Source organism: Erigeron canadensis, chromosome 6, assembly GCF_010389155.1.
Source record: "Erigeron canadensis isolate Cc75 chromosome 6, C_canadensis_v1, whole genome shotgun sequence".
Classification (NCBI taxonomy): Eukaryota; Viridiplantae; Streptophyta; class Magnoliopsida; order Asterales; family Asteraceae; genus Erigeron; species Erigeron canadensis.
Genome location: NC_057766.1, coordinates 36,621,161 through 36,631,788, shown reverse-complemented (window position 1 = coordinate 36,631,788; position 10,628 = coordinate 36,621,161). Strand labels below are relative to the sequence as shown.

Sequence of the window (10,628 nt, the reverse complement as noted above, 5' to 3'; positions counted from 1 at the left end):
AATAACTTTGTGTATCTTTTAAAATGTAGATATGGATATGTAAAACTAAATCGGTATTTAAAGGTAGCAAATTTTTAAACTAGAAAGTTTTACAGAAATACTCTTAACATCTCTAAAAACCATTATAATGGCCAAATATCCAATAATTATATAAACCATGCATTTCTTTGTAAGAACTAAGAAGCCACAAGACGAAATTCTTCATAATGCCAGAGAATCCTGCTACCAAATTCAATACGAGAACAGCAGTTTCAATAGTAAGCTTTCTTAAGAATAAATAACTTTTACGTGACCCCAAAATGTCTAAGACGATCTGTAAACAATATCAACCGCATGGCAGAGGCAAAAGGTGAACCTGCTAATTGCCACACCAACCGATAGTCTTGTTTGTTTTGTAACCCAGATCAGATGACTGCTGTGATTCGGGTTGAGGAGGAGGTCTGTATTCCCTTTGTTTTGCAGGATCGACAAAAATAACCCATCCGTCTAAGTACTTTGCATTCATTCCTTCACGGGCCTTCTCAGCTTCTTCAATTGATGCATATGTGACAAAGCCAAACCCCTTTGATCTTTGGGTGGCTCTATCCATGATGACTTTTGCTGCAAAGTTAAACGAGGACTGTGGTGTTACACAAGATGACAAACAAATGAAATAACTGGGCGGGTTTGGATGAGAAACTACAAAAAGTGCTTATCTACCTTCAACAAGTTGGCCATAAGGAGCAAATGCTTCTTTAAGTTTTTCATCAGTAGTATTTCTGTTCAAACCTGCAAATGATGTTCAAAAGTAACACCAACAAAGTATCGTCAAGCATTATAACAATCCAATGACAATGCCTTGCTAAATTCATATTTATATACGGAAGATATACATCATCAATCTCACTAGTGAAAATGGAAGAGTTTTGAAAGTTTTGAAAACGCGTGCTGCGTGCAAAACTAGAAAATGCTATTTTCATTTTCCATATTATAAACATATTCTTATAAACTTGATAAAGTGAGAGGTTGGAGGTGGGGTGGAGGCGGGGGTTGACGGAGGTGGGGCGGGGGTGACGGGGGGCATGGGCGGAGGCGTAAGGGGAGAGTTAATATAATTTAAGGTTTTTAAACTTTAGAAAATGGAAAAGTGGGGAACAATAAAAAAGTGTAGAAAACAGTGTTTTATGTTTTCTTGGAAAACTATGATTTGATCACGTTTTCTGTTTTCCATGTTTTCTTAAAAAACAAAAATGGAAAACGAAGGGTGTTTTTCATAACTAAACGCCCCCTTAGCCTTCTTGATGACAACTTACATATGCAAAGTCAACTTGCACCAAACGCTTGTTATGGGAGATATATAAAGAAAGGAAATGTGTCAACGAAAAACATTTTTACATGAAAATCTTGACTACTGTTATAAATGCGCAAAGCAAACTAAATTTCCGAACAAATAAGCTGATCTATATATTCAATGTCCATGTATATTTCGTTGGTTCTGTTTTATAATTGCAAATTATGCACACAACATTATAATAAAACCTATATCGTTCTGCAACCTAACTTTGTACTTCATCCACCATCAATCAATATCCCCAAAGGCATGTTGTTGAAACCAATCACAGATAATTAATTCGCAATAGAAAATATAAAATAAAAAGCAGTAAGGATAATTAAAATAATTTAGACAAATGAAAGTAGTACTGGGTAAATGTATACGAACCGCTGATAAAGAGCTTAGGGGCAGTGAGGGTTGAGTTGAAACGAGCTGACGCAAATGGTGACGTCATAATCGAAGATGATCCATTTATTACCCGACGAAAAGCAGATGAAAATGCCATTTTTTTAATTGAAATGAGTGGGATTTGATAAACCCTAGTTTGTTATTGCCTTAAAAATGATTTTCGAGAGTATATGATGTTGCTGCATCAAATGATAAACCCTATTTCTATGTTTTACCATTATCTCCCCTGGATTTCTATTCTATGTCTTTCTCACCCTGTAGTTTTACTTCTTAATTCTTTTACCCTTTAAAGATCTTCTTAACTTTTTTTTTTTATAAGTAAATTTTACCTCAGATGCGTATGATGTGTGCTAATAGCACAACGAAAGGGTCCCACACTAAGCAGATCTTAAATAGCCTTTCTCACCATACCACCCCCTTAATTGAAAAATACCGTCGAGGATAACCTACCAAGGCTCGAACTCGAGACCATAGTTAAATCAAAGGTTTACAAATATTTAGTTTTTGCATATATATGTCAAATAATTAGTTTAAAACTTCATCTAGTATTGCTAAATGAAAAAAAATGAGATGACCAAAAATGGTTCGACTTTGGTCTCAAGGCATACCTCTTCGTTTTAGATTATGAAATTTTGATTAGAGTTTTGTTTTGTACTGTTCAAATAGTTTTTTGCATATTGTATACAATGAGTTTGTACATATACTTCTTTCTTAATACAATAGTAATTATTAATATATGAAAAGTTATATTAATAACCTTAAAAATTGCATGAACTTTTAAAAATCTTTTAAATCAAGCTCAATCACTAATTATCTTTTACACCGTGAATGTGTTTTAGTTATTTTTTGAGTTATTTAGATGCATTTTGAATTTTACAATTATGTAGAGACATGAATTATTATCCTTTATACAATTATGTGGAGACATGAATTCTATGATCATATTTGCATGAATAGTGCTATGATCATATGTATGCAAAAATTTTATAAATAAATGTTTTCATGAGAGGGATGGTGATCAAATGCAGTGCGGATCTACCATACAAGAACCTTAGTTTTGAAAGATATTTAGAGGTTATGTGACAATTATTTCAAGGACCTACCTAAAGATCTGGTTAGGACCTACCTTATTCTATTGTTGTATAAACATCAAGACTTGGTGGTGAGAAAAATAATTTTTCGGCGACTGTAAAAGAGAGAAACAAACGAAGAAGATGAAGTTTTTATTGTTTAATTGTTTAATGCTCCCTAACTAGAACTTTTGTGAGTCACGTGTCACTAAAATGCCAAGACAGTCCTATTGATCTTTCTTCTGTTTATTATATAGAAGTGCCCTCCAATGCTTTTTGTTTATTTTCTTACCAGCTTCTAATGTACATTTTTCTTAGCAAAGAGTACAAGTTTTAATAGAACTAACTACGTACTAAGTCTTAAGAAGTAATTAGGTTGTAACTTGTAAGATTGAAACAAGATTAAGTTTTTATCTACGTCAATTATTAAATCATTTATCAATTTAAACCTTAAACTATATAATTTATTTAAAACATGGATTTGTGTTGAGTACAAATTTATTTTAAAATGGTATCAGGATTATATATCTTTCAATGTCTTTTTTATAATATAAAAGTAAAAAGAAATTGTGTGTTTTGATGCCCAATCTATGTTATTGCATTGGCATCTAAAATACACAAGAGAAGCATGATAACATTATTGTTGCCAATATTAATTTAGTAGTTTTCAAATGTATTTCTGTATTGTATATGGTTAAATTTATGCTAGTTATGGTATGTATGCATTTTTTTTTTGTTAGAACGACGTGTTAGTTGGTTAGTGGGTTCGAACTATAACACTGACATCCTAACAGACAGTATGATAGAGGTTGGAACCCGAAGGCATCCTTAAAGATCAAGGGTGCGATAACACGGCCGAAATAAGTTGACCCGACCCATTTAATTAATTTTCCCTGCTTGAATTAAGTCGTCAAGTCAAAATCAAGGACCTACGTAAGATGAAATCCTGGATCCGCCACTGATCAAATATATATAGATAGTCATATCAACATTTGTAAAGAATTATATAGGCATATAAACTTTTGTTAGCAATCATATAATAATATAGTATTAATTTAAAAAAAATTCCTAATGATCCCTGCAAGTGTTTGGTCACTTTTAGCAGTGACGTCGCTGCTGAAAGTGCTTGGTCGGGAATCTGAATATTCTCTAGTTGGGGCATGGGTTGCAAAGAAGATAAGAAAGGAAAAGTCGCTTTAAATATCCGAATTTCGAAACACTTTCTGCAGCGACGTCGTTGCGGAAAGTCTGGTCAAAGTCCCAACAATTAATAATGACATTGGTTGGTGGAAATCTGACGTGGCAAGACTTTCCGCAACAACGTCGCTGCGGAAAGTCTGGTCAAATGGTCAACGACATATGGTTTGCTGTTGTACGAGACACATGTGTCAGTCACTTTCAGTGGTTAGAAATCTGAATATTCCCTGGTCGGGACACAGGCTGTGAAAATAAATGGATGCATTGCTTAATTCCATGGTTCTCCTCAATATTTTTTAGAGGAATAACAAACTCATCTTTTCAATTATTATTACTAGTCATGTCAGAAAAATGAAATACATCATCATGCACTTTTACATGGTGACATGATGTAGAAGTAGACAGTTTATTTGAACATTTAAATGCTCACAAGTTCTTCTTAGGCTTGGTGGTGAGTCCAAACCCAAATGGGTATATGGGGTCGTAATGTACATCCCCAACATTCATCGGCAACTGATCAACTGACTTGAACCAAGTTCGAGCAAGCTTGCCCGTAAAACCATAATCACCAAACAGAACATCCGTGATACCTTGACCCTCGGTTCCTGGAAGCCAAGCAGCTACAAGGGCGTCTATGGTATTTACATATGGCTGCACCACCACAGGTCGGCCGGTGATCAACACCACTACACATTTCACTGAACCACAGACACTCTTGATGGTGCTCGGTCCAGGCTCAGAGATGGTCAAATTTGAGCTGTCTCCAAAAACCTCTGCATATGGTTTCTCACCCACCACTACTATTGCATAGTCGAATTTGTTAGACTTAACAAACCCACCATTCGGATTCTCATTGTAAACGACTTGAGTTGTTGGATCAATGGCTCTTTTCACAGCAGACAGGATTGTGGTGCCTGCAAAATTGAAACTTTTGTTCAAGATTTTTTGAAAATTACCTCCTTTAGGTGATTTAAGTGTTGATGATTTGTGATTGTACCAGCTGTAACATTATTTCCTGAAACCCCTTGCCACTGTGATGTCCATCCTCCACATTGATAACCAAGATTATTGGCATGGGACCCTGCAACTAGTATCTTTGATGCCTTTTTGGGAAGTGGTAGCAATGGCTTCTTTATAGATTTTCCGTTTTTCAGTAACACAAGTGTTTTCCTCACGGCTTCCCTGGCCAAATCTCTGTGCTCCTGTTTGCATACAGTTTGATTACTAATTATAATAACAAAAGAGTGCATTCGTTCTTAGGGGTCTCGTTAATCATGGAAGTCATGGGCTTACCTGACTTCCAAGATACTTTGTCATGCTGTAATCGCCAAAGGGGTTCTCAAACAGACCCATGGTGAACTTGACCCTTAAAATCCTCTTAACTGCATCGTCAATACGACTCATAGGTATGAACTGCTTCTTAACTAGGTAAGTTAGACGACCAATGAACTCTTCGTAGTTGAATCCTATCATGAACTGCATGATTTTAACATATAAAGAGTCTTGAATGGTTAAAATTTTACAAATTCACAAGAAAACTGACCATGTCTATGCCAGCATTCATCCCAGCTAGGATCGAGTAAGTATAGTTAGCATGAATAGGAGTAGTGATCCTGTCAATCCCTTGAAAATCTGATATAACAAACCCCTGAAGTCACCATCAACCGAAAACTTTACAAGTTGTTGCGTTCGTGTTAAAAAAAAAACATTTGATGCAATTTGAGAAGCAGACTTTACTCTAAATTTGAGAGTGTTCTTGAGGAAATCAGTGACAAGGTACTGATTCGTGTGCATTTTAACCCCATTCCAACTAGAATATGAGACCATAACCGTAGACACGCCCTTAATGACGGCATCATAGTATGCTGGCATGTGTATGCGGAATAACCCTTTAGCATCTATGATCGTGTTGCCCTGGTCTTTGCCCCCAAGAGTCCCCCCATCTCCCAAATAATGCTTAGCACATGCTGCTATCTTTTTTCTGTGAAAAATGTAATTAACATGTATAATTCCCAAATATATTGTATGTATGCCCATATATATAACCCACTGTTTAAATCTTAGACAAAAGGTAGTATTTAAAGGCATTCATCGATATCATAAAGCATAATAAAAAGAAATTGAGTCTTGAAAAAAGGCCAGGTTTCAGTTGCATAAGCTTTTCTATCTTCTTGGTTTCTAGATTCATTTTCAAGATTTTAGCAAGTGGAAGATATGGTCCATACAGGAGCTCATTTAATTTAAATCTATACTTGATTGAAATGCGGATAGTGCACTAAAAAAGTTGATCTTATCCACAGACCAGAATGATGATGACCATAATGTAGGTCTTATATCTGTCTTTCAAACTTGTACATCATCTGTCACTTAATGAGTTCTTAAATCAGTTTAATCACACCCTTTACCATAAATTTATTTGTAAAGGAGTTCAAATCTCTGAAAAATCTAAGTGTTTAAAATGAATAGGAACTCAGGCTATCGTAAGGTTGGGTATAATTTTGTGGTTCATACATGTGACCACTAAAGCTTTTTTTGGAAAGGTAACGAACTTACTGCCCACCAACGTAAGGAACACCCTTTCTTGAACCGGCAGGGATATCTCCTTGTAAACCTGGTATAATCTCAGTCATTAGTTTAACGATTTTTGGATCTTCACTATAACTCTCATAGCTGCGACCCCATCTCGGGTCTCTACATACCTGTTTAAATATAACAACTATAAGTGTTCAAAGCGACTGCACCTTTTTGTTAATGGCGATATATAGCAGTAAACAAGTACTAATTTCTTATTACTCACAGCAATACAAGGTGCAAAAGTATAATGTATGCCAGTGGCTCTAACTTCAAGTGCAGTTGCAGCTCCAATCTTCTTAAGCAGAACAGGATCCCTGATCCGATTTTGACAAACATATCCGGTTAACTTGACAATAATAAACCATATATCTACAAGAAGACATAGTCATGCATTTTAGTTGCTATACAGCTTACCTAGTCACTCCAAGACCAATATTGTGAGGAAAGATTGTAGCTTTGTAAACATTGTTATGCCCATGGACAGCATCAATCCCATAAATCATCGGTATCCCCAATCGGGTCAATAATGAAGCATTTTGGAAAGCATTGACCATGTCAATCCATGCTTTGGGGGCTGATTTTTCGGGTAGAAGACTCCCTGGAAAGGGTATAGTCAATATACTACCTGCAAAAGCACACTGGTTCAGCATATATATACAAACTAGAAAAATGACCCATGAACATTTAGTAATTGATTATAAGAATATAAAGTAAATTAGATATATAGAGTGATTCTTGTACCAATAAAATACTTCTGCATGACTTCAGTGGAGGCAACTGATCTATCAATTTGGGTCATTTGCCCAATCTTTTCCTCTAATGTCATCCTTTTCATCAAGTCTTTAATCCGAACACCCATTGGTTGTTTTGGGTCTTTGTACTTAAAGTACTTTGCTTCAGCCATGGAAGCCAAGCAACACATCACCATTATCAACCAAACTGAATATTTCTTCATGTTCTTCACTTCCATTGCAATTGAGGAGTATCAAGTATGCTCTTCCTAATGGCCAAACTTTTATAGTGATAAAAGACTAATAATTTTGCTTATAAATTCAAGGTTTACTATAATATATTATCATATGATGATTAAAAGAAAAATGCGAGACTTGTCCAAAAATGGAATCTTGTTTTTAACTCCTAACAGACAATAAGAAACTTAATATAGACAAGAAGAAAAAACAAAGAATGATAGTTGTGGGCAAAAAATTGAAAGCTATAATATTATTCTATAAAAAATGAACTAAAAGACAAAAGCTTGCATAACAAAAATTAATAAATGAAAAGCAAAGAATACATGTGATGCTACAAAAATACAGAAACTCATTTGTAAACAAAAATCAGTTTTATGACAGAAAATGACATAAATACAAAAGAATTGATCAGCTCTTACATGAAAAAATTGGCATCTAACAAGTTGTTTAGAAGAATCGACACTGAAGTTCAGTTTTTTTTGTCAAACATATGTAACATACGAGTATATGATTTAAGTAGAATATATAGACACCATTAACAAATTCTTTGAAGTCAATCATTACTTAGATATGAGTGGAGTGAGAGAGAGAGTTCACTTGGGTTGAAAAGTTAAAAAAAAAAAGATATTTGTTAATTGGAACACATTTACATTTACATTATATTAAAAAAATATGTAAATATATATGAGTTCTTTTCACCAGTCTTTTTAATCTGAATGTTGTGTATCCCACATCGGATGTGAGAAGTGAAGTAGGAAGGTGGAGATGGTTATAAAAGCAAAGGCCCAAGAAAAGGAAAAGCATACCTTTCTCGGCCTTTTGGCTAAGATCAAGTGTAGTATCTGTTCTTATCAGTTTAATATCTGATATGTGAGCCATTGGCTCACTCGATATTAATCTTATTTTTTATGGGGGGAAAGACCACTCGGCTAGCTTGCTAGTCTGGCTTTCAGTGTCGCCTTGGTCTTACACTCTCACCTAGGCCTGGCACACCCCTCCAATCTCTAGTCAATGTTGAGTATTATTTTTGAACTGTTATACCAAAATGTATGTAACATGAATCGGAATCAAAAGCAACATATATCAAACAAAGTTTACATGACAATCAGTAGAGTGTCCAACAAAAGCATGCCGGCCTCCACTTAAAGCGAAGACAATTAAGCGGAGTTGTGAATGAATGCTTATGTCTTTTCGAACGGCAATGCCGATGCCTTTCAATTATAGCATGCCGGCCTCCACACAATCTTTTCCGAGGGCGATAATTATAATTACTTAGCATTTGTAGTTTGTTAAATTGTTTCGAAGACACATGTTACACTTATAAGCCGCTTATAAATGAAATCAAAAGTATACAATTATTAACAAAGAAAGAAAATAAGATAGAGAATACGAGTAGACTTGAAACTTTTATTGGTTGCATATAATGCTCAGGCTCGATTTAGTTATCAAACTCGATGAGCTTGACTAAGCCCTTTATTTCCAATCTCGAACTCGGTTAACTAATGGATGCGTTTGAGCTCCATGTTAAGGTATTGAACTAATACTAATACTAATTAAAATACATCATAGTAGCATGAACTCGATAACTTTAAGCTTGACTAGATACTTTAGTTTTAGTTATAAAAATCAAAATTTCGAAAAACGCTTGTAAACCAATACTTGTTAAAGCTCGATTTACACGCTAGTTATAAATCAATATTACATGCTCAGCTTTTCAACATATTTAGCGCAACTAGCTAAAGCATTTAATTGGTAGCTATGTAATTGGTGTTTGTAACTTGTGATGGTAGCTCAAATTTTTGTTAGTACCTTATGAGTTATGAATGTAAAATAAAGTAAATATAAGAAAAGAAAGATACTTAGGTTAACAAGTATATACAGTAGTTAGGCTATCTAGAGTGGTTTGTCGGGGTTGGGTTACTTCAATCATCTCGCGCCATGTGACATTCTAGGTTGTTGGGGTTGCTTGCGGAAAAAAAAGGAGGAGTGGTTGCTTGAAAGGTGAGGTAACCTTTTATGACATGTGACAATTAATTTATATATATTAATTATTAAACCCACTAAAAAACAAAAATATGTGATAACAAATGTGGCATATGTTAGATCAAATTGAACTTTGCAAGCGACATGCATAAATCGCTCAAACCCCATATCGCCTATGGGGGGCGGTGTTCCCGGCGACTAGCCGGCAAAATCTGCTGGATCGCCTACCCAAAACGACCCACTCCGTTTAGCTTTAGAAGATACAAAGTAATTGTATAATTTAAATTTTACATGCTTTTATTAAAAAAACAAATAGTTTATAATATTAAAACTTATATTGCTGTTGGTGATGGATCTAACTCGAGATTTTGGAAAGATACATGGATTGACAACATACCTTTGGCGACTAAATTTCCAAGGTTGTATACCTTAGATATTCAACCAGATTGTTATATATCTGATCGATATGTCTCTGATAAATGGGCTTGGGACTGGCGGAGACCAGTGCGTGGAGGGCGCGAAAATGAGCAGCTTGTAGACTTGTCTTCGATGCTGGAAAATGTTATTTTGTCAGAAAATTCAGATAAGTGGCACTGGAATTTAAATGCTCACCAATTTTTTTTGATAAAAGATATTAGATGCAGCCTTTATTTGTCTATATTGCCAACTAAAAGTTTTACCACAGGTTGGAACTTGGAACTCCTTAGTGCCAAGAAAAGTGAATATTTTTCAGTGGAGAATGCTACGTGATCGAATTTCCACTCGGCTAAATTTAAGTCACAAAGACTTAGAGATACAATTCATCACTAGTCCATTATGTAATAAAGGGTCCGAGTCTACTGATCACTTGTTCGTGAATTGTAATCTCACGAGTGAAACTAGAACCTTAATATCATTTTGGCTGCAAGTTACAATCCTAAAGTCCAACCATTCACAAGTACCACAATGGATCAAGGAGCTAATGGTAAGCAAAAAGTATAGAGCTATTTTGGAAGCTATTTGTCTAATTTGGTGGTGGTCGGTTTAGAAATATCGCAATGACACCGTCTACAACGGATGATCAGCTTCAAGCTTAGATATTTTTAAGTCGATTGTTTCTATCTCTATTTTTTG

General features: G+C 35.0%; 2 protein-coding genes and 1 non-coding gene across 3 annotated transcripts; 1 reads left to right on the top strand and 2 right to left on the bottom strand.

Annotated features, from left to right (window-relative positions):
* Positions 1-40: 40 nt before the first annotated feature.
* LOC122602899 (organelle RRM domain-containing protein 2, mitochondrial) lies at positions 41-1,900 on the bottom strand. Its single transcript, XM_043775511.1, has 3 exons — positions 1,700-1,900; positions 700-768; positions 41-600 (listed from the first exon to the last, which is right to left on the bottom strand). Exons 1-3 carry the CDS (start codon positions 1,815-1,817, stop codon positions 359-361), a joined length of 429 nt encoding a protein of 142 aa, XP_043631446.1. The 5' UTR covers positions 1,818-1,900; the 3' UTR covers positions 41-358.
* Positions 1,901-4,289: 2,389 nt separating this feature from the next.
* On the bottom strand, positions 4,290-8,005 carry LOC122602898 (beta-glucosidase BoGH3B-like). The gene is made up of 10 exons (XM_043775510.1): positions 7,952-8,005; positions 7,303-7,561; positions 6,976-7,186; positions 6,785-6,875; positions 6,541-6,686; positions 5,725-5,968; positions 5,531-5,635; positions 5,281-5,463; positions 4,985-5,189; positions 4,290-4,901 (listed from the first exon to the last, which is right to left on the bottom strand). The coding sequence occupies exons 2-10, from the start codon at positions 7,529-7,531 to the stop codon at positions 4,414-4,416; spliced, it is 1,902 nt and encodes a 633-aa protein (XP_043631445.1). The 5' UTR covers positions 7,532-7,561; positions 7,952-8,005; the 3' UTR covers positions 4,290-4,413.
* A 329-nt stretch (positions 8,006-8,334) lies between these two features.
* LOC122606346 lies at positions 8,335-8,530 on the top strand. The gene has a single exon (XR_006324863.1). It is a non-coding gene; the product is annotated as a U2 spliceosomal RNA (small nuclear RNA).
* The last annotated feature ends 2,098 nt before the right edge of the window (positions 8,531-10,628 follow it).

Coding starts and splice junctions, on each gene's coding strand:
- LOC122602899 (XM_043775511.1), bottom strand. CDS start 1,817: ATGGCATTTTCATCTGCTTTTCGTCGGGTAATAAATGGATCATCTTCG. Junction 769..1,699: donor CCCTAAGCTCTTTATCAGCG/GTTCGTATACAT, acceptor CATCATTTGCAG/GTTTGAACAGAAATACTACT. Junction 601..699: donor TTATGGCCAACTTGTTGAAG/GTAGATAAGCAC, acceptor TTAACTTTGCAG/CAAAAGTCATCATGGATAGA.
- LOC122602898 (XM_043775510.1), bottom strand. CDS start 7,531: ATGGAAGTGAAGAACATGAAGAAATATTCAGTTTGGTTGATAATGGTG. Junction 5,636..5,724: donor AGAACACTCTCAAATTTAGA/GTAAAGTCTGCT, acceptor TGGTGACTTCAG/GGGTTTGTTATATCAGATTT. Junction 4,902..4,984: donor AGGAAATAATGTTACAGCTG/GTACAATCACAA, acceptor TCAATTTTGCAG/GCACCACAATCCTGTCTGCT.